This window comes from Oncorhynchus mykiss, chromosome 2 (assembly GCF_057628025.1).
Source record: "Oncorhynchus mykiss isolate SJ-2025 chromosome 2, ASM5762802v1, whole genome shotgun sequence".
NCBI lineage: Eukaryota > Metazoa > Chordata > Actinopteri > Salmoniformes > Salmonidae > Oncorhynchus > Oncorhynchus mykiss.
In genome coordinates, this window is record NC_143023.1 from 74253867 (window position 1) to 74278829 (window position 24963).

The 24963-nt window shown below is 44.9% G+C and overlaps 1 protein-coding gene across 49 annotated transcripts in view; it reads right to left on the reverse strand.

Annotated features, from left to right (window-relative positions):
• LOC110501892 (FERM domain-containing protein 4A) overlaps positions 1-24963 on the reverse strand; it is a 188610-nt gene that overhangs the window by 35070 nt on the left and 128577 nt on the right. For all 49 annotated transcript variants that reach the window (XM_090207511.1, XM_090207479.1, XM_090207472.1 and 46 more), the window contains exons 2-5: positions 24383-24448; positions 10762-10856; positions 8338-8430; positions 2569-2653 (exon numbers count right to left, since the gene is read on the reverse strand). In XM_090207511.1, the coding sequence (XP_090063637.1) occupies positions 2569-2653; positions 8338-8430; positions 10762-10856; positions 24383-24448 (339 nt within the window). The remainder of the gene's footprint in view (positions 1-2568; positions 2654-8337; positions 8431-10761; positions 10857-24382; positions 24449-24963) is intronic.

Consider the following 24963-nt stretch of genomic DNA (forward strand, 5'->3'; position numbering starts at 1 on the left):
GATGTTTTACAATAAGCCAGGTGAGGAACACTGCAGTGATGTTTTACAGTAAGCCAGGTGAGGAACACTGCAGTGATGTTTTACAGTAAGCCAGGTGAGGAACACTGCAGTGATGTTTTACAGTATGCCAGGTGAGGAACACTGCAGTGATGTTTTACAGTAAGCCAGGTGAGGAACACTGCAGTGATGTTTTACAGTATGCCAGGTGAGGAACACTGCAGTGATGTTTTACAATAAGCCAGGTGAGGAACACTGCAGTGATGTTTTACAGTATGCCAGGTGAGGAACACTGCAGTGATGTTTTACAGTAAGCCAGGTGAGGAACACTGCAGTGATGTTTTACAGTATGCCAGGTGAGGAACACTGCAGTGATGTTTTACAGTAAGCCAGGTGAGGAACACTGCAGTGATGTTTTACAATAAGCCAGGTGAGGAACACTGCAGTGATGTTTTACAGTATGCCAGGTGAGGAACACTGCAGTGATGTTTTACAGTAAGCCAGGTGAGGAACACTGCAGTGATGTTTTACAGTATGCCAGGTGAGGAACACTGCAGTGATGTTTTACAGTAAGCCAGGTGAGGAACACTGCATTTGACCTCTGTTTTTTATTTTGTTGTAGCTAATTATTTCTGCTTTGATTCAAAGAAACCTATGTTGTGATTTTATTGTATTAAATCAATAAATGTCAGATTTTGTTCAATGATTCCACTGTGTCTGTAGTATTCTCTCTACTAGTCCTTTTACAGTGATGTATGTAGTAGCATAATGAAACATGTGTCACATATTTTGTACTACAATATTTAATGATTGTACGAACAACTACACAGTGAAACTATCGGTATCTTGTGTGTGGGTGATCTAAATGAATGTTCCTATGGTATTTCATGATAAATGAGTTATTTGAACCAATGATTCTGCAAGTGCAAGGTTTCTTTAAAGATATGAATGCACAATGCAATGTTTTGAACATTGGACAGCCTGTGTTACAAGTGATGACCGTTTTGAGTTTTGTGTCTAGAGTTGTGAAAAATGACCACAAGGTTTGGAAATTAGTGCCAAAGTGATTGTTAAAAACTGTAATACAACACTGAAATACATATTCATATAGGATAAAAACGTTTCTATCACAATGTCCCCAGTACTCTTTTCTCCATTGCTGTTTTCAGTGTTTCATCTAAACTTCCCTAACTCCCTTCCTCCCCCTCCCTGATTTCTTGTCCTTTCTTCATTGGGGGTTGTCTGCTCTGCTTCAGCTCAGACATTACAGTGATTTCTTGTCCTTTCTTCATTGGGGGTTGTATGCTCTGCTTCAGCTCAGACATTACAGTGTGATGGGACTTATGGGGGCAGAATATAATGAGGAAATGCATTGGTGACTTACAGAACAATTTTCTTAACGGTCTTTCTTTGTCTTTAATTCTCTCTCTGTCTTTCTCTTTGTCTCTCCATCCTGTTTAGTTAGATGAGCAATGCTGGGACAGGCCTTACTAACACACACACACATTGAGGGAAGGAAGTGTGTGTGTGTGTGTGTGTGTGTGTGTGTGTGTGTGTGTGTGTGTGTGTGTGTGTGTGTGTGTGTGTGTGTGTGTGTGTGTTTGTGTGTGTGGATGACTAGTGACTGAAGGGGTCAGGTATGTAAGGAATGTCCTCTATATGATCCCTGGCAGTTAATTGGTTAAGAGATCAGACAGCAGAGTGAAACACAACACTGAATACATTACCACCCAGCATGGGCTCTCACCATGGGGCTGTGGCCTAGCAGTGTGTGTGTATGTGTGTGTGGTCCAGTGTAGAACACACACTCCATACATGAAGACAGGAGATGACTGTATTAAAAATGACTCTATATCCACAACACAAATATAATGTCTTAAATGTATCCATGATTCATCAAATCAAATCAAATGCTATTGGTCACAGAAATCAAATGCTATTAGCAGATGTCATTGCAGGTGTAGCGAAATTCTTGTATCATGATTAACATTGACATAGTCTGTGTTATGTTTATTTTTGTGTCCTTGTATCCATGTGTGCCTCGAGTAAAAATAGAGCTATTTTGGTCTATTGGAGTGTAAATGTAGACTTCACAGACAACCCTCACTTCACTTGAGTCTGTTGGACAGGGAGAGTTCTCCAGCCTCCCTTTATAAACACCTAGTATTAGGTGTGAAGTAGTGGTTATGTGTTAGCATACGCTAAGCTGTCAGTGCTGGATATGTATTAGGAAAAGCTACGTGTGATGCTGGAGTGTTATCAGAAGCTTCGCTATCAGTGGATGCATTTTGTTAGCAGAGGCTGGGTAACACTTTCGGAGCTGGAGATAGCATAAGCTTAGCTAATGCTAAATCTGTTTCTAACAGGATGAATGGAACAGAGAGGAGACAGAGAGTGGTTTTACTGTCACACTGACCACCCAACAGCCCACATATACCCCCTGCTGGTAGAAATATGACATGACTGGAAAATAAAATCCTATATATATATATATATATATATATATGTGTATATATTGGCATGCTATATCTAAGCATATCCAAGCATGAACCACAGGCCTGATGAACTTACCTTGTATATGCAGGACTTAGCATTGAGGAAGAAGAGTTCGATAGTAGCATTGTCCTTCAGGTAGGAAATACTCTCTATGTAAAACCTGTAACACATAGACAACAGAACACATGACTTTAGTTGAACATGCAGGAAATACTCTCTAAAACCTGTGATGAACAGAAACATAAAACACAGTACAACAGACAATGACAGAATGAGTTTAGATTTGATGTGTCTTGGAAACAGACAAAAAAGAAAAGAAGCTCATTCAATCTAGTTCCAGGCTACTATGTGTGTCAGAACTGCAGTGAACAGAGTGTCCACTAGGAGTCATCAGACATGAGGCTAACACACAGTTAATAAAACCTTCTCTGTCTGATACCTGGCAACCATCCAACACATACGCACACACACACACACACACAAACGCTGATGCACAAACACAGACACATCATCTACACCAACACACCACACACCGCAAATGTGCACACGATGCATTTCACACAATGGCTGGCTGGCTGGCTGGCTGGCTGCATCATCAGCAGAATGCAGGCAGAGAAACACAGGAACCATCAATAGAGAGATGGGAGCTACTATAACAGTAGAATCTAGTCTATATATAGAGAGATGGGAACACTGTAACAGTATAATGTAGTCTATAAATAGAGAGATGGGAACACTGTAACAGTATAATGTAGTCAATATATAGAGAGATGGGAACACTGTAACAGTATAATGTAGTCTATATATAGATAGATGGGAGCACTAACAGTATAAAGTAGTCTATATATAGAGAGATGGGAGCTACTGTAACAGTAGAATCTAGTCTATATATAGCGAGATGGGAACACTGTAACAGTATAATGTAGTCTATATATAGAGAGATGGGAGCTACTGTAACAGTAGAATCTAGTCTATATATAGAGAGATGGGAACACGGTAACAGTATAATGTAGTCTATATATAGAGAGATGGGAGCACTAACAGTATAATGTAGTCTACATATAGAGAGATGAGAGCTAATGTAACAGTATAATGTAGTCTATATATAGAGAGATGGGAGCACTAACAGTATAATGTAGACTATATATAGATAAATGGGAACAGTATAATGTAGTCTATATATAGAGAGATGGGAACACTGTAACAGTATAATGTAGTCTATATATAGAGAGATGGGAGCACTGACAGTATAATGTAGTCTATATATAGAGAGATGGGAGCACTAACAGTATAATGTAGTCTATATATAGAGAGATGGGAACACTGTAACAGTATAATGTAGTCTATATATAGAGAGATGGGAGCACTAACAGTATAATGTAGTCTATATATAGAGAAATGGGAACAGTATAATGTAGTCTATATATAGAGAGATGGGAGCACTAACAGTATAATGAGGTCTATATATAGAGAGATGGGAGTTACTGTAACAGTATAATGAGGTCTATATATAGAGAGATGGGAGCTACTGTAACAGTATAATGTAGTCTATATATAGAGAGATGGGAGCACTAACAGTATAATGAGGTCTATATATAGAGAGATGGGAGTTACTGTAACAGTATAATGAGGTCTATATATAGAGAGATGGGAGCTACTGTAACAGTATAATGTAGTCTATATATAGAGAGATGGGAACACTGTAACAGTATAATGTAGTCTATATATAGAGAGATGGGAGCACTAACAGTATAATGTAGTCTATATATAGAGAGATGGGAGCACTAACAGTATAATGTAGTCTATATATATAGAGATGGGAGCACTGTAACAGTATAATGTAGTCTATATATAGAGAGATGGGAGCACTAACAGTATAATGTAGTCTATATATAGAGAGATGGGAACACTAACAGTATAATGTAGTCTATATATAGAGAAATGGGAACAGTATAATGTAGTCTATATATAGAGAGATGGGAACACTGTAACAGTATAATGTAGTCTATATATAGAGAGATGGGAGCACTAACAGTATAATGTAGTCTATATATAGAGAGATGGGAGCACTTACAGTATAATGTAGACTATATATAGAGAGATGGGAGCTACTGTAACAGTATAATGTAGTCTATATATAGAGAGATGGGAGCTACTGTAACAGCATAATGTAGACTATATATAGAGAGATGGGAACACTGTAACAGTATAATGTAGTCTATATATAGAGAGATGGGAGCACTAACAGTATAATGTAGTCTATATATAGAGAGATGGGAACACTGTAACAGTATAATGTAGTATATATATATAGAGAGATGGGAGTACTAACAGTATAATGTAGTCTATATTTAGAGAGATGGGAACACTGTAACAGTATAATGTAGTCTATATATAGAGAGATGGGAGCACTAACAGTATAATGTAGTCTATATATAGAGAGATGGGAGCACTAACAGTATAATGTAGTCTATATATAGAGAGATGGGAACACTGTAACAGTATAATGTAGTCTATATATAGAGAGATGGGAGCACTAACAGTATAATGTAGTCTATATATAGAGAAATGGGAACAGTATAATGTAGTCTATATATAGAGAGATGGGAGCACTAACAGTATAATGAGGTCTATATATAGAGAGATGGGAGTTACTGTAACAGTATAATGAGGTCTATATATAGAGAGATGGGAGCTACTGTAACAGTATAATGTAGTCTTTATATAGAGAGATGGGAGCACTAACAGTATAATGTGGTCTATATATAGAGAGATGGGAGCTACTGTAACAGTATAATGTAGTCTATATATAGAAAGATGGGAGCTACTGTAACAGTATAATGTAGTCTATATATAGAGAGATGGGAACACTGTAACAGTATAATGTAGTCTATATATAGAGAGATGGGAGCACTAACAGTATAATGTAGTCTATATATAGAGAGATGGGAGCACTAACAGTATAATGTAGTCTATATATATAGAGATGGGAGCACTGTAACAGTATAATGTAGTCTATATATAGAGAGATGGGAGCACTAACAGTATAATGTAGTCTATATATAGAGAGATGGGAACACTGTAACAGTATAATGTAGTCTATATATAGAGAGATAGGAGCTACTGTAACAGTATAATGTAGTCTATATATAGAGAGATGGGAACACTAACAGTATAATGTAGTCTATATATAGAGAAATGGGAACAGTATAATGTAGTCTATATATAGAGAGATGGGAACACTGTAACAGTATAATGTAGTCTATATATAGAGAGATGGGAGCACTAACAGTATAATGTAGTCTATATATAGAGAGATGGGAGCACTTACAGTATAATGTAGACTATATATAGAGAGATGGGAGCTACTGTAACAGTATAATGTAGTCTATATATAGAGAGATGGGAGCTACTGTAACAGCATAATGTAGACTATATATAGAGAGATGGGAACACTGTAACAGTATAATGTAGTCTATATATAGAGAGATGGGAGCACTAACAGTATAATGTAGTCTATATATAGAGAGATGGGAACACTGTAACAGTATAATGTAGTATATATATATAGAGAGATGGGAGTACTAACAGTATAATGTAGTCTATATTTAGAGAGATGGGAACACTGTAACAGTATAATGTAGTCTATATATAGAGAGATGGGAGCACTAACAGTATAAAGTAGTCTATATATAGAGATATGGGAGCTACTGTAACAGTATAATGTAGTCTATATATAGAGAGATGGGAGCACTAACAGTATAACGTAGTCTATATATAGAGAGATGGGAGCTACTGTAACAGTATAATGTAGTCTATATATAGAGAGATGGGAGCACTAACAGTATAATGTAGTCTATATATAGAGAGATGGTAACACTGTAACAGTATAATGTAGTCTATATATAGAGAGATGGGAACACTAACAGTATAATGTAGTCTATATATAGAGAGATGGGAGCTACTGTAACAGTATAATGTAGTCTATATATAGAGAGATGGGAGCTACTGTAACAGTATAATGTAGTCTATATATGGAGAGATGGGAGTACTAACAGTATAATGTAGTCTATATATAGAGAGATGGGAACACTGTAACAGTATAATGTAGTCTATATATAGAGAGATGGGAACACTGTAACAGTAGAATCTAGTCTATATTTAGAGAGATGGGAACACTGTAACAGTATAATGTAGTCTATATATAGAGAGATGGGAGCACTAACAGTATAATGTAGTCTATATATAGAGAGATGGGAGCTACTGTAACAGTATAATGTAGTCTATATATAGAGAGATGGGAACACTGTAACAGTATAATGTAGTCTATATATAGAGAGATGGGAGCTACTGTAACAGTATAATGTAGTCTATATATAGAGAGATGGGAACACTAACAGTATAATGTAGTCTATATATAGAGAGATGGGAACACTGTAACAGTATAATGTAGTCTATATATAGAGAGATGGAAGCTACTGTAATAGTATAATGTAGTCTATATATAGAGAGATGGGTCGTTGTTACAGCTACTGTTTCCAAAACATGCACACACATGCTATGAAACCAATGCACAAGCACCGTGCACACAAGCATGCAAGCATGAAAGCACACACACAAACACACACTCACACTCTCTCACACACACACACACACTCACACTGGGATGCTCTGGCAGGGAAGTGTGATAATGGATTCAGCTCTGACATTTAGACTGATTGCAGTTTCATCAGTCTGTCTCTGTGTTTAACTGTGTATCAGGATGTGTGTGTGAGTGTGTGGTGTGTATAAATGCATTGTATTAATAAGCATTTCAATGCGTGTGTGTATTTGTGTGTGGGAATGTGGAGTGACTGGATATGTTATTAGTGGCTGGCTACAACAGAAGTAATCACAATAGTCATTCTATTGTATGCGCACTGATGGCTTACCCTGAACACAAGGCCATGTATTTGATAGTGATCTGTTACGTGAACAATACACCCAATGCAACAATACAATATCCATACACATCAAAACTATTATGGTAGGTTGAAATGACGTCATTACCGCACACCATTTTGGAGACACTTATCGTTAATGCCAATCAGTACAAACAACCATTCATCCGTTGTGTCTCAAATGCAGGTTGCTATGTACATTGCTAAGGAATGACAAGTCCCTAGAGCCTATATGTCATCATAGGGATCTTTAAAGTACTGACCAACACTATTCAGCACGGTGTGTGTGTGTGTGTAGCGTTTCCACAGGTGCACAGAAAGGTCAGACACATTATCTTCAGATCCTGTACCTTTTCTTCCAACTACAATGACTTTATGTAGACACAAACACACACACACACACACACACACACACACACACACACACACACACACACACACACACACACACACACACACACACACACAGACACACACAGACACACACAGACACACACAGACACACACAGACACACACAGACACTCACTCAGGATGTAAGAGAGCAGCCATTGTCAGAGCAGTACAAAGGGACTGGCAGGAGAAAGGAGTGGGTTTAGAACCCTGCTACTACAGGTCAGATCACAGCTGCAGCTCCACTTTACAGGGGGACATCCTCTTATATATCTGACACACACAGACACACACAGACACACTGAACATCATGCATGATAAATAGCTAGACAACTATTACTGAAATATGACTGGTGTTCTCTTACAGTATAATAAAGTTATTATCTGCCTTCTTCACAGAGTTACGGTAGTGTGCAGACATCTGTCTGACTAGGGGGCATGCCTGTGTTTCCTGCTGGAGGCTGTATGTATGTACTGTATGTACATGTGTGTTTTTCTATGATGTGACCATACCTGACACAGAAGTACAGTACGATGGGTCCAGACTTCTTGGGGAACTCGTGTTCTAGAACCCTTCGGTCCAACTGCAGCCAGCTGAAATGACCCCTGGAGACACAACAACCAATCAAATGTCAGCATACTGCACACCCAACCAATGAGGAGACAAACTCAGTACACTACAGACCTGACTGATTCAATAATGAATAGTACAGCCTAGCTCCCTGCGCTTCACACTCTACCCCTCCTCTACCCATCCTCTCTCTTTCTTTCTCTCTGACAGGGATGAAAACTGCAGAGGCAGCTTGTCACCCTGGTAACCCTGCATGGAGTTATGGGCAACATGCAGCTCTTTCAGCTCTCAGACACAGAAACAACCAATCTACATCATAGAACTGAGGGACTGGCAGAGAAACAGAGAGACAGAACTGGGGTGTGTCTTTGTCACAGGAGGCTGGTAGCACCTTAATTGGGGAGGACGAGCTTGTGGTATTGGCTGGAGCGGAAACATTGGAATGGTATAATATACATCAAGAGGTATAAAATACCACAGACTGTCAGCCTCTACGTAAATCAATAACCAACAGTATTCTAGGGAATAGCAGGCTGGGACAAGAGTGTATGACTGGAAATAAAAGTTATATATTTAAGAAATAAGGAAAGGGAAAGAGGGATACCTGGTCAGAATGCATTCAACTGAAATGCAATAAGGCCCGAGGGGGTGTGGTTTATACCACGGGTAAGGGCTGTTCTTACGCACGACACATTGCGGATTGCCTGGACACAGCCCTTAGCCGTGGTATATTGGCCATAAACCACAAACCCCTGAGGTGCCTTATTGCTATTATAAACTGGTTACCAACGTAATTAGAGCAGTAAAAATAAAGGTTATGTCATAACCGTGGTATACGGTCTGTTATACCAAGGCTTTCAGCCAATCAGCATTCAGGGCTCAAACCACCCAGTTTATAATAATACTTTCATCTGTCATCCTCTGGGCTCACATCCTCACTCCCAAAATAACATAAAATGTCATCCTTACATTTTAAACATACATTTCTCAGTATATAATAAACAGGGTACGGTGTAGTTACATCCCATTCGAGGTGTGTAAGTGCTGGGCTGGAACAAAACCCTGCACATCACATATATCCCCAGGACCAGGACTACATCCATGGTGATGGTAGTGTATCTCCAGGACTACAACCATGGTGATGGTAGTGTATCTCCAGGACTACATCCATGGTGATGGTAGTGTATCTCCAGGACTACAACCATGGTGATGGTAGTGTATCTCCAGGACTACATCCATGTTGATGGTAGCGTATCCCCAGGACCAGGACTACAACAATGGTGATGGTAGTGTATCTCCAGGACTACATCCATGGTGATGGTAGTGTATCCCCAGGACTACATCCATGGTGATGGTAGTGTATCCCCAGGACCAGGACTACAACCATGGTGATGGTAGTGTATCCCCAGGACCAGGACTACAACCATGGTGATGGTAGTGTATCCCCAGGACCAAGACTACAACCATGGTGATGGTAGTGTATCTCCAGGACTACAACCATGGTGATGGTAGTGTATCTCCAGGACTACATCCATGGTGATGGTAGTGTATCCCCAGGACCAGGACTACATCCATGGTGATGGTAGTGTATCTCCAGGACCAGGACTACATCCATGGTGATGGTAGTGTATCTCCAGGACTACAACCATGGTGATGGTAGTGTATCTCCAGGACTACATCCATGGTGATGGTAGTGTATCTCCAGGACCAGGACTACAACCATGGTGATGGTAGTGTATCCCCAGGACCAGGACTACAACCATGGTGATGGTAGTGTATCCCCAGGACCAGGACTACAACCATGGTGATGGTAGTGTATCTCCAGGACCAGGACTACATCCATGGTGATGGTAGTGTATCTCCAGGACTACAACCATGGTGATGGTAGTGTATCTCCAGGACTACATCCATGGTGATGGTAGTGTATCCCCAGGACTACATCCATGGTGATGGTAGTGTATCCCCAGGACCAGGACTACATCCATGGTGATGGTAGTGTATCCCCAGGACTACATCCATGGTGATGGTAGTGTATCCCCAGGACTACATCCATGGTGATGGTAGTGTATCCCCAGGACCAGGACTACATCCATGGTGATGGTAGTGTATCCCCAGGACTACATCCATGGTGATGGTAGTGTATCCCCAGGACTACATCCATGGTGATGGTAGTGTATCCCCAGGACTACATCCACGGTGATGGTAGTGTATCCCCAGGACTACATCCATGGTGATGGTAGTGTATCCCCAGGACCAGGACTACATCCATAGTGATGGTAGTGTATCCCCAGGACTACATCCATGGTGATGGTAGTGTATCCCCAGGACTACATCCATGGTGATTGTAGTGAACCAGAGGGACTTACGTTTCATCGGTGTAGGAGATGCCAAAGTATTCCTTCTCCTTCAGGTTGAAGTGGGAGGCCACCAGATCCAAAAGGTCCTTGGCCATCAGTTTGGGCTGCAGGGAAACACACACACACACACATAGGGTTAATATGGTGTGTGTGTGTGTGTATGGAGTCAGAGTGTGTGTGTGTGATTCTGTTTGTGTATGTAAAGGTTATGTGTTAATCTGAGTGGGACTGTGAATTCTAATAGCTATTGGTCGTCTGAGAGTGACTGATGGAGGTGGGGGGGTCGTCTGAGAGTGACTGATGGAGGTGGGGGGGGTCGTCTGAGAGTGACTGATGGAGGTGAGGGGGGTCGTCTGAGAGTGACACATGGAGGTGGGGGGGGTCATCTGAGAGTGACTGATGGAAGTGGGGGGGGGGGGTCATCTGAGAGTGACAGATGGAGGTGGGGCGGTCGTCTGAGAGTGACAGATGGGGGTGAGGGTTATCTGAGAGTGACAGATGGAGGTGGGGGGGTCGTCTGAGAGTGACAGATGTAGGTGAGGGAGGGAGTCATCTGAGAGTGACAGATGGAGGTGAGGGGGGGGGAGTCATCTGAGAGTGACAGACGGAGGTGAGGGGGGGAGTCGTCTGAGAGTGACAGATGGAGGTGGGGGGGGGAGTCATCTGACAGTGACAGATGGAGGTGACGGGGAGTAATCTGAGAGTGACAGATGGAGGTGAGGGGGGGAGTCATCTGAGAGTGACAGATGTAGGTGAGGGAGGGAGTCGTCTGAGAGTGACAGATGGAGGTGAGGGGGGGAGTCATCTGAGAGTGACAGACGGAGGTGAGGGGGGGAGTCGTCTGAGAGTGACAGATGGAGGTGAGGGGGGAGTCATCTGAGATTGACAGATGGAGTTGAGGGGGGAGTCATCTGACAGTGACAGATGTAGGTGAGTGGGGGGAGTCATCTGACAGTGACAGATGGAGGTGAGGGGGAGTCATCTGACAGTGACAGATGGAGGTGACAGGGAGTCATCTGAGAGTGACAGATGGAGGTGAGGGGATCGTCTGAGAGTGACTGATGGAGGTGAGGGGGGAGTCATCTGAGAGTGACAGATGGAGGTGGGGGGGTCGTCTGAGAGTGACTGATGGAAGTGAGGGGGGAGTCATCTGACAGTGACAGATGTGGGGGGGTCGTCTGAGAGTGACTGATGGAAGTGAGGGGGGAGTCATCTGACAGTGACTGATGGAGGTGAGGGGGGGAGTCATCTGAGAGTGACTGATGGAGGTGAGGGGGAGTCGTCTGAGAGTGACAGATGGAGGTGAGGGGGGGAGTCATCTGACATTGACAGATGGAGGTGACGGGGAGTCGTCTGAGAGTGACAGATGGAGGTGAGGGGGGGAGTCATCTGACAGTGACAGATGGAGGTGACGGGGAGTCATCTGAGAGTGACAGATGGAGGTGAGGGGGGGAGTCATCTGACATTGACAGATGGAGGTGACGGGGAGTCATCTGAGAGTGACAGATGGAGGTGAGGGGGGAGTCATCTGACAGTGACAGATGTAGGTGAGGGGGGAGTCATCTGACAGTGACAGATGGAGGTGAGGGGGGAGTCATCTGACAGTGACAGATGGAGGTGAGGGGGGGAGTTATTTGACTATGACAGATGGAGGATGAGGGGGCGAGTTGTCTGAGAGTGACAGATGGAGGTGAGGGGGGGAGTTGTCTGAGAGTGACAGATGGAGGTGAAGGGGGGAGTTGTCTGACAGTGACAGATGGAGGTGAGGGCGGGAGTTGTCTGAGAGTGACAGATGGAGGTGAGGGGGGTCATCTGAGTGACAGATGGAGGTGGGGGGGTCATCTGAGAGTGACTGATGGAGGTGAGGGGGGTCGTCTGAGAGTGACACATGGAGGTGGGGGGGTCATCTGAGAGTGACTGATGGAGGTGGGGGGGTTGTCTGAGAGTGACAGATGGAGGTGGGGGGTCGTCTAAGAGTGACTGATGGAAGTGGGAGGGGGTCATCTGAGAGTGACAGATGGAGGTGGGGTGGTCGTCTGAGAGTGACAGATGGAGGTGGGGGGGTTGTCTGAGAGTGACAGATGGGGGTGAGGGTTATCTGAGAGTGACAGATGGAGGTGGGGGGGTCGTCTGAGAGTGACAGATGAGGGTGACGGGGGGAGTCATCTGAGAGTGACAGATGTAGGTGAGGGGGGGAGTCATCTGACAGAGACAGATGGAGGTGACGGGGAGTCATCTGAGAGTGACAGATGGAGGTGAGGGGGGGAGTCATCTGACAGTGACAGATGGAGGTGACGGGGAGTCATCTGAGAGAGACAGATGGAGGTGAGGGGGGGGAGTCATCTGAGAGTGACAGACGGAGGTGACGGGGGGGAGTCGTCTGAGAGTGACACATGGAGGTGGGGGGGTCATCTGAGAGTGACTGATGGAGGTGGGAGGGGTCGTCTGAGAGTGACAGATGGAGGTGGGGGGGTCATCTGAGAGTGACTGATGGAAATGGGAGGGGCCATCTGACAGTGACAGATGGAGGTGACGGGGAGTCATCTGAGAGTGACAGATGGAGGTGAGGGGGGGAGTCATCTGACAGTGACAGATGGAGGTGACGGGGAGTCGTCTGAGAGTGACACATGGAGGTGAGGGGGGGAGTCATCTGAGAGTGACTGATGGAGGTGGGGGGGTCGTCTGAGAGTGACAGATGGAGGTGGGGGGGTCGTCTGAGAGTGACTGATGGAAGTGGGAGGGGGTCATCTGAGAGTGACAGATGGAGGTGGGGCGGTCGTCTGAGAGTGACTAATGGAGGTGGGGGGGTTGTCTGAGAGTGACAGATGGGGGTGAGGGTTATCTGAGAGTGACAGATGGAGGTGGGAGGGGAGTCATCTGACAGTGACAGATGGAGGTGACGGGGAGTCATCTGAGAGAGACAGATGGAGGTGAGGGGGGGGAGTCATCTGAGAGTGACAGATGGAGGTGACGGGGGGGAGTCGTCTGAGAGTGACACATGGAGGTGGGGGGGTCATCTGAAAGTGACTGATGGAGGTGGGGGGGGGTCGTCTGAGAGTGACAGATGGAGGTGAGGGGGGGAGTCATCTGACAGAGACAGATGGAGGTGACGGGGAGTCATCTGAGAGTGACAGATGGAGGTGAGGGGGGGAGTCATCTGACAGTGACAGATGGAGGTGAGGGGGGGAGTCATCTGAGAGTGACAGATGGAGGTGGGGGGGTCATCTGAGAGTGACTGATGGAGGTGGGGGGGTCGTCTGAGAGTGACAGATGGAGGTGGGGGGGTCGTCTGAGAGTGACTGATGGAAGTGGGAGGGGCCATCTGAGAGTGACAGATGGAGGTGGGGCGGTCGTCTGAGAGTGACTAATGGAGGTGGGGGTGTTGTCTGAGAGTGACAGATGGGGTGAGGGTTATCTGAGAGTGACAGATGGAGGTGGGGGGGTCGTCTGAGAGTGACAGATGGAGGTGAGGGGGGGAGTCATCTGAGAGTGACAGATGGAGGTGAGGGGGGGAGTCATCTGACAGTGACAGATGGAGGTGACGGGGAGTCATCTGAGAGTGACAGATGGAGGTGAGGGGGGGAGTCATCTGACAGTGACAGATGGAGGTGACGGGGAGTCATCTGAGAGTGACAGATGGAGGTGAGGGGGGGGAGTCATCTGAGAGTGACAGATGGAGGTGACGGGGGGGAGTCGTCTGAGAGTGACACATGGAGGTGGGGGGGTCATCTGAGAGTGACTGATGGAGGTGGGGGGGTCGTCTGAGAGTGACAGATGGAGGTGGGGGGGTCGTCTGAGAGTGACTGATGGAAGTGGGAGGGGGTCATCTGAGAGTGACAGATGGAGGTGGGGCGGTCGTCTGAGAGTGACTAATGGAGGTGGGGGGTTGTCTGAGAGTGACAGATGGGGGTGACGGGGGGAGTCATCTGAGAGTGACAGATGTAAGTGAGGGAGGGAGTCGTCTGAGAGTGACAGATGGAGGTGAGGGGAGGAAGTCATCTGAGAGTGACAGACGGAGGTGAGGGGGGGTCGTCTGAGAGTGACAGATGGAGGTGAGGGGGGGAGTCATCTGACAGTGACAGATGGAGGTGACGGGGAGTCATCTGAGAGTGACAGATGGAGGTGAGGGGGGGAGTCATCTGACAGTGACAGATGGAGGTGATGGGGAGTCATCTGAGAGTGACAGATGGAGGTGAGGGGGGGAGTCATCTGACAGTGACAGATGGAGGTGACAGGGAGTAATCTGAGAGTGACAGATGGAGGTGAGGGGGGGAGTCATCTGAGAGTGACAGACGGAGGTGAGGGGGGGAGTCGTCTGAGAGTGACAGATGGAGGTGAGGGGGGGAGTCATCTGAGATTGACAGATGGAGTTGAGGGGGGAGTCATCTGACAGTGACAGATGTAGGTGAGTGGGGGGAGTCATCTGACAGTGACAGATGGAGGTGAGGGGGAGTCATCTGACAGTGACAGATGGAGGTGACAGGGAGTCATCTGAGAGTGACAGATGGAGGTGACAGGGAGTCATCTGAGAGTGACAGATGGAGGTGAAGGGGGGAGTCATCTGAGATTGACAGATGGAGTTGAGGGGGGAGTCATCTGACAGTGACAGATGGAGGTGAGGGGGGGAGTTGTCTGAGAGTGATGGATGGAGGTGAGGGGGGTCATCTGAGTGACAGATGGAGGTGGGGGGGGGTCATCTGACAGTGACAGATGGAGGTGAGGGGGGTCATCTGAGAGTGACTGATGGAGGTGAGGGGGGGAGTCATCTGAGAGTGACAGATGTAGGTGAGTGGGTGGAGTCATCTGACAGTGACAGATGTAGGTGAGTGGGGGGAGTCATCTGACAGTGACAGATGGAGGTGAGGGGGAGTCATCTGACAGTGACAGATGGAGGTGAGGGGGGGAAGTCATCTGACAGTGACAGATGGAGGTGAGGGGGGTTGTCTGAGAGTGACTGATGGAAGTGAGGGGGGAGTCATCTGACAGTGACAGATGTAGGTGGGGGGGGGGTCGTCTGAGAGTGACTGATGGAAGTGAGGGGGGAGTCACCTGACAGTGACTGATGGAGGTGAAGGGGGGAGTCATCTGAGAGTGACTGATGGAGGTGAGGGGGAGTCGTCTGAGAGTGACAGATGTAGGTGAGAGGGGGAGTCGTCTGAGAGTGACAGATGGAGGTGAGGGGGGGAGTCATCTAACAGTGACAGATGGAGGTGAGGGGGGGAGTCATCTAACAGTGACAGATGGAGGTGAGGGGGGGAGTCATCTGACAGTGACAGATGGAGGTGAGGGGGGGAGTCGTCTGAGAGTGACAGATGTAGGTGAGGGGGGGAGTCATCTGACATTGACTGATGTAGGTGAGGGGGGGAGTCGTCTGAGAGTGACAGATGGAGGTGAGGGGGGGAGTCATCTGACAGTGACAGATGGAGGTGAGAGGGGGAGTTATCTGACTATGACAGATGGAGGTGAGGGGGCAAGTTGTCTGAGAGTGACAGATGGAGGTGAGGGGGGGGAGTTGTCTGAGAGTGACAGATGGAGGTGAAGGGGGGAGTTGTCTGAGAGTGACAGATGGAGGTGAAGGCGGGAGTTGTCTGAGAGTGACAGATGGAGGTGAGGGGGGTCATCTGAGAGTGACTGATGGGGGTGAGGGGGGTCATCTGAGAGTGACTGATGGTGGTGAGGGGGGGTCATCTGAGAGTGACAGATGTGTAAGTGTTGCTGACAGTGCAGGTGCGCATTCTATCTCTATCCGATCTACACTCCCACTGCAGAGTCACAGGAATAAGTAGAGAACTGTACCACAATATCAAGGTGGGGTCTCACTCTTTGTTAACAACAGAGACTATCTTACTCTGCGAGGGCCAGTGTGGGTGCAAGCCTTTGCTTCATCTAAGAGCAGTAAAACAGCTGATTCAACTAATCAAAGCCTCTGTTACAATGACTTCACATGTTCAGCCACTGAACATGTGAAGTCATTGTGACAGAGGCTATGACACATCATTGAAGGCTGCAGGCCAAGACCATCCCAGCACACTAACTGATGTAATGAGAGTCGGAGAGGAGAAGTCAGACAGAGAGAGAGAAGAAAGCTAAACAAACTGAGATAAAAAAAGAGAAGGAGAGGGCTGAAGGGAATGAGGGAAGAGAGCATGTGAAAGAATAAGAAAATGAAAAACAGAAAAGGAGAAAGAGGGAGAGAGATATAAAGAGAAAAGAGACTGTCACACACAGTGCTGCCATATGTATGTGGTAGGGATTTTTAGAGAGAGAACCCCACCCTGAGGTTAAGCATGGGTGTGTCTCTGCTTGGCTACACACTGACAGCACAGCATCTCTCTCTCACACACACACACACACACACACACACACACACACACACACACACACACACACACACACACACACACACACACACACACACACACACACACACACACACACACACACACACACACACACACACACACACACCATGCACACTGCAAGCATGGACACATTGCACACACACACACATAAAAAAGAACTACACCTACACAAGGATACTGCTACACAGAAATACACTGGAGAGAGAGAGACAGAGAGAGAGAGAGAGAGCGAGAGAGAGAGAGATCTACAGTAGATACAGTAGATACTAACTACTACTACAGGGATACTAACTACTATTAGAGAAGATACGGTCACACACATTTCCTAGGTTGCGAAGGTCTGGATGGATATTGTCATTTATTGGAACAGTAACAAACCTCACAAGCTCATTTCCTGTCATTCTACATGTTGCCATGTATTATGTGTGTTCATATAATACCTGAGTGACTCCAAAAAATCTATGGAGGCGCCCTGGGGGTCGAGGCCCCTGGGCACATAATCTGGCCATGATAACACTACCTATCTAGGTAACACTGGTCATTTCTGACAGGTTCTAGATAGCTCTCTAAGGTCTGTAAGTGAATGACATAACAAGAGGAAAACTGCCCATGCACTACCAATTTCTAAATGTACAATTACAACTCTCAACAGCAGTAAGTTGAAAGCCAGTACTGTAACTGTATTATTATTATTTATTTGTCACAGACCCCCCAGAACGGAAAATATACTGTATAAATAAACTCTCTCTCTCTCTCTCTCTCTGTCTCCCTCTCTCTCTCGTGTTGTAGTGTGCTACAGTGTATAATTGAAGTAATGAGTGTTTTGGTTCAGTCTCAGACCTACAGAGACAGTTTCTCATTAACCAGTAGCCACGGCAACAATAGTCATTAGACCTGACTGGCCACACCCTCCTGGCTATAAATAACAAATTAGAGGAGATGTGGAGAGACAGACAGCACAGTTATGCCTGTATTGGGGTAACTATGAGAGTGAGCGAGGTAGAGCTAGAGAGAGAGAAAGAGAGGGAGGGTGGGAGGGAGTGAGAGAGCTAGAGAGAGAGAGAGAGAGAGAGAGAGAGAGAGAGAGAGAGAGAGAGAGAGAGAGAGAGAGAGAGAGAGAGAGAGAGGGTGGGTGGGTGGGAGGGAGTGAGAGAGCTAGAGAGAGAGAGAGAGAGAGAGAGAGAGAGAGAGAGAGAGAGAGAGAGAGAGGGTGAGAGAGAGAGAGAGGGTGAGAGATATTGCTGCCTAGAAAACAGTAGCAGCATCCTCTCCTGAACTGAGGATATCAAATCTAATATTATTCATCACATGCTTCGTAAACAACAAGTGTAGACTAACAGTGTATCACTTACATACGGACCCTTTACAATAACGATAAATTGGCTATATACACAGGGTACCAGTACTGAGTCTATGTGCAGGAGTATGAGGTAATTGAGGTAGATACAGTATGTACATATAACTAGGAATAAAATGACTAGGCAACAGAATAGATAATAAACAGTAGCAGCAGCATATGTGATGCGTCCAAAAAGTTATCATGAACAACAGCACTAGAAAGATAAGCATGATTACCTGATAAGAAGTGCGTGTGCGTGTGTGTGTGTGTGTGTGTGTGTAGATGAGACAGTCGGGTTTTGGCCCGCCGGCCGCCTGTTGCCCATCCCCTACCCTAGACCAGACAGATCTGTGTTAATAGTTATTATCATCAGCACCACAGGTCATTACACAGTCTACAGTACAGCTGGGGCTGAGACAGGGAGACAGAGGGGGAGGAGGGAAGAGTGGGACAGGAGAGGTGGGAATGGGGTGAGGCAGAGGAAGACTAGAGCCACAACTGGGGTTGAGACAGGGAGACAGAGGGGGAGGAGGGAAGAGTGGGACAGGAGAGGTGGGAATGGGGTGAGGCAGAGGAAGACTAGAGCCACAACTGGGGTTGAGACAGGGAGGCAAAGGCGGAGGAGGGAGGAGTGGGAGGGGATGGGGTGAAGGAGAGGACTGGAGCCACGACTGGGGCTGAAAGAGGGACAACCTCATACCTTATCTTAATAACTGTATGAACCTCAAAATGATTTATAATCTTTACCATCCTCCACCCTGGAAGGCTGTGAGAGGCAAAGGTAGGCCTGTCAGTGCTTGTTACCAGGTAGATCTATTGGAGCTGTCTGGTGGTTTTGGGTCCCAATGGGTTCATTCCCAAAAACCCTTCCCTATTTCCCTTTCCTAAAAGGGGGAGAGCCTTTCCTCTATCCAGCTCACAGGAAAAACAAGAATAACATTGGCATTCTCTATGGTCCCGTTAACCCCTCAACGGCCTACCGAACATCCGCCCTCCGAGGAAGAGAGAGAGAAGGGGAGAGGGGGGAAAGAGTGAGGAAGACCTAGATGGCTGAAAGAATTATATGCAGAGTGAAAATGGTATATGTTCCTTCTCTCTCTGTCTATCCTCTTTTCTTTCCTCTCCTCCCTTCCTATTTAATATCTTCCTGCTTCCTCTCTTTCTCCTGGCTGAGAGGATGATCAAGTATATGTGGAGCAATATGAGGCTTAGAGAATGAAAAAGGGAGACAGAGAGAATGAGAGAGAGAGAGAATAGGATAGCAAGAGTGAGAGGTGAAGATAGGCTGAGTGAAGCAAAGAAATGAGGGAGAGAGAAATCCTCATACAATGAAGGTTTACTAGAAACGGAGCTATCGTCTCCTCTCCTCTACTTTTGACTCACCTCGACCTACTCCCCCTATCCTCTACTATACATTGTGTCTCCTTCTGTCCATCCAGAGCTACCTTCTACTCCTCTCTCTTTAGTTATACATGCTTTGCAGCAGCAGTAAGATTTATTGATGAACAGACACACAGGATTGTCAATGTTACCGAAGATGGTTAGGAGGAAAAGGGAGGGAGAAGGGTGCTCCATTGTTGTGATGACACTGCTATGTAGAAACTAGGGATACCCGATATATCGGTAAACATATCGGAATCGGCCGATATTAGCTAAAAATGCCAACATCGGTATTGGCCCGATGTCTAGTTTAACGCTGATGTGCAAAACCGATGTCAAAGCTGACGTGCATACCTATATAACATAGGTACATGCCGTAATGACGCCACCCAAAATTTTCCTAACCTAGCCCATAATGTCTGCTGTGTGGATCGAGCAGTCAACAAGTCGAACAGTCATTTGAAAGAATAAGAACATTTCAGCGAGATAACCCAAAGGCGAAATTCATTAACGGCAAGATAATGGGATTCATTGCCCTTGACAATCAACCGTTCTCTGACGTGGGTGATGTTGGCTTTTTCGACTGGTCGAGCACCGTTACACACTACCAAGTGAGCTATTTTTCAGATGTTGTCCTACTGGTATTACACAGTAATAGCGTCACTGCTATTAGCTTCACGACATACTATGGAACGCCGTTTGGGTCTTTGCGTTTCAAAAAAGATAAGCTTTTAATTTGACACGTCAAATAACACTTTTCTATTACAGAATGTTGTGTGATCTGAATTTGTACGTGCAAGTCAAGCACCACCACTACTATCAGTAGCACTGTCAAAGCTGCACAAAAAAGTCTGCAAACAAGCAAACACTGGCCACAAACAATGAGTTTACAATATCGCGTTGGTAATAAATCATTATTTGTTTGACTGCAACTTCTGGGGTAGCTAGTTAGCTTGGTACCTAGCTCGCACCAATACAACCTGCCTGAAAACAATGACCAGTAGAAACTGCAGTCATTTTCATTATTCTTAGCAATTTAGGAATCCTTATGATGTAGCCACTTGTTGTTCGCCTATTGAAATTGAACTTCAGTTCATGAAAATAAATAGCTAGCCAGCTACTTAACCCTGTTGCCCAAAGCTTAACGTTATAAGCAGCCAGCTAGCTTCATCTGGCTAGTGTGGCTCGACCTGAGCGGGTTATGTGTTGTGAAGCTAGCCAACAAAGGATTAGGCACAATAGTTACATTTTCAGTTTGCCTTCAAAATAAAAGTACCTCTTTGAAAGTGATGCAGAGGCTTACAATTGGTGGAATCATGCCATATTTAGACTAGATAATGTTAAACAAGATTGGAATGTGAGACAATTAAATGAGGTATCAGTCTACTCGACACTCACAGAACACAACTGTGAAGAGTTTACGCAAATATTAGCATTGTAGCTCTTATCGCGGGACTGTGACTGTGTGAAAGCACCTCGCCAGTCAGCCAATACTAGTAATACAATAACAGTGTCTATTGACATTCAAATTGCACTGTACAACTTTACCTAAGGATTGGAGATCAATCAGTCTACTCAATACCCAATATATTTTTTCCCAACGTCCTCCTCAGAGTTATCAGACTCTAAAACATCCGCACAGTATTGTTTTTCCTCTGGAATAGTGTTCAATACACATAGGTTGACAATAAATGTGGCTCAATACACAGTTGTTTCAGAGTCCCGCAATAAGAGCTACGTTCTCTGGGTGTCACTGAGTAGACTGATACCCCATGTCATTGATCCACAATCCATAGGTAAGGCTGTACAGTGAAATATGTATGCCCCCAATGCAATTCTAAAGTATAATACATCCAGTGTGATTTCAACAGATTTTAGTCAAATTAACAAATTATTGTCTTTTGTTAAATTTATATTACAATATTCCAACCTCGTCTAGCATGATCTATTCAATTATGGCATATTTATACTACTTGTATTCATTTACATCACTGTCAATGACATACCTCTATTTTGAAGGCTAACCGCAAAGTCCACTTTTGTGGCTAGTCCTTATTGTGGCTAGCTTCACAAAGATGGGTCCGCCCACCAACTGTCTTATAAATTAGGGTTATTTTAGATGATGACACCTAGCTATATAGTTAGCTAGCTAACTACAGCTTCTGAAACAGACAATGTCATTTTCCTATGTTTTTGGGGAAGAACATTTTTTACATCCATGAGCTAGCTAGCTTTTTTTATGACCAGCACTGTAGGTGTGCGAGACAACTTTACCAGATTCATAGCATATGTATCGATGAATCTTTGTGACATATAAAATGCGAGTGATAGTGTAATCAATGTGTAATAACTACGTAAAAAATGTATGAACACACGTAAAATTATTATGTGACGTGCAGTCATGTTCACGTCCTGATTGGTCAACAAGCTTATTTGACACGTCAAATAGTGTTATTTGACATGTATCTTTTTTGACACGAAAAGACCCAAACGGTGTCCCATAGAAATCGTGGTTGAGAATGAAACGACTGAACAAATGAACAACAAAACAGGATAGCAAGTAACTAAAAAAATTTGGTTTTGATTATGTTTTTCTGGTAATGGGGACATACGTAAATACCAACAAAATAACTTTTGGTCAGTGTGGTGTGCGTGTGTGTGTGTGTGTAACCTTAATTTAACTAGGCAAGTCAGTTAATTAAGAACAAATTCTTATTTACAATGACGGCCTACTCCAAACAAGCCCGGACGATGCTGGGCCAATTGTGCGCCGCCCTATGAGACTCCCAATCACGGCCGGATGTGATACAGCTTGGATTCGAACCAGGGACTGTAGTGATGCCTCTTGCACTGCGATGCAGTGCCTTAGACTGTTGCGTCCATGTGTGTATGTTAACTATTTAACTGTACTAGAATGCTTAAAAGGCCACAAACATTTTAAATATCGGTTATTGGTATTGTTTTTTTGGGCAAGGAAAATATTGGATTTCGGTATCAGCCAAAAATGTCATATCGGTGCATCACTAGACGTGACGCTTGGCATTCAAGCCAAAGAGTTCAATCTTGGTTTCATCAGACCAGAGAATCTTGTCTTTTAGGTGCCTTTTGATAAACTCCAAGAGGGCTGTCATGTGCCTTTTACTGAGGAATGGCTGCCGTCTGGCCACTCTACCATAAAGTCCTGATTGGTAGAGTGCTGCAGAGATGGTTGTCCTTCTGAAAGGTTCTCCCTTCTCCACAGAGGAACTATTGTGGTCTGTCAGAGTGACCATTGGGTTCTTGGACAACCCTGACCAAGGCCCTTCTACCCCCATTGTTAAGTTTGGCCGAGCAGCCAGCTCTAGGAAGAGTCTTGGTGGTTCCAAACTTCTTCCATTTAAGAATGATGGAGGCCACTGTGTTCTTGGGGTCCTTTAATGCTGCAGAAATGTGTTGGTACCCTTCCCCAGATCTGTGCCTTGCACAGTCCTGTCTCAGAGCTCTACAGACAATTCATTTGACCTCATTGCTTGTTTTTTGCTCTGACATGCACTGCCAACTGTGGGACCTTATATAGACAGGTGTGTGCCTTTCCAAATCATGTCCAATCAATTGAATTTACCACAGGTGGACCCATATCAAGTTGTAGAAACATCTCAAGGATGATCAATGGAAACGGTGGTATTTCTGTTTTAATTTATTTATACATTTGCCAAAATATCTAAAAACCTGTTTTCGCTTTGTCATTATGGGGAATTGTGTGTAGATTGATGAGGGGGAGATTGATGAATGAATTGAATCCATTTTAGAATAAGGCTGTAACATAACAACACGTCTGAATGCTTTCCCAATGCACGGTAAGGACAACTCAGAGTATACTATTCTGTTCTTCTGAAATAGGCTACATTTTCTACATAGCATGTTTCTTTAGACCTGTCTAAAAATAAATGATGGATTTATTGTGATGGTGTAGGCTATATTAATTGGATGTACAGTATTAGACATTTTAAAATGTAGATGTTCCAAAGGTCTGCATCAGTGGCTTGTGGGCTAGCCAGAAGATGCTAAAAGTCTTTATGTTAATGAACTGTCAATTACCGTGAGACCGGCAGTTACTTGCATGACAATCACCGGCTGACAACATTTCATGACCACCACAGCCCTAGTCTGAATCAGTCCTTATTACAGAGAGAGTAGGGACAAGAGGTAGAGGTTAGGAGACATAGTGGGTTGAGAGTCACAGTTTAGGGCATCATTATGACTGACCAACTGGATTTCTTGACGAGAGAGGGTGTGTGTCTGTGAGAGAGGGTGTGTGTGTCTGTGAGAGAGGGTGTGTGTGTCTGTGAGAGAGGGTGTGTGTGTCTGTGAGAGAGGGTGTGTGTGTCTGTGAGAGAGGGTGTGTGTGTCTGTGTGGAAGGATCAGGTGAGCAAAAGACGGTGCAGACGGTGCAGAGTCATCCAGTTAGCAGTAACTGAGCCCGGGTAGAAGAGCTTACACACACACTGCGGCGCAGTCTCCTTATCCCTCCTCCTTAAGTGTGTGTGTGTGCATGCGTGGTGTGTTTACCTGTACGAGGAGCTCCAGCTTCCTGTCGTCCAGGAGATGGACCTGACATCGCCGCCCCTCTGTCATCTGAGTGAGAGGAGAGAGATGTGTTAGGCTCTGAACATGAATTAAAATGGACGACTAGAAAAACCTTAAACCAAGTTTATTCAACCCACTGGATGCTTCAGCTGCAAACACACGTGTACATTACCAAACAGGCATTTATATGTCAAAACGAGATTAGGGATGTAACTTCTCAGAACTGTCCATCTGTTTCCCATAATGCCTAAATGTTGTCTTTGCAGTCGAACGGTCTGGTAGCAGTTCCTCTTCATCCGGTCACTTCTCCATGATGTTTATAAGTGACCTCCTGTTCACCGTACTCAGACTTTGGACATACACGACAGTTCAAAAGTTTGGGGTTTTTGTCCACTAAAATCATATCAAATTGATCAGAAATACAGTGTAGACATTGTTAATGTTGTAAATGACTATTGTAACTGGAAACAGCTGATTTTTAATGGAATATCCACATAGGCGTACAGAGGCCCATTATCAGCAACCATCACTCCTGAGTTCCAATGGCACGTTGTGTTAGCTAA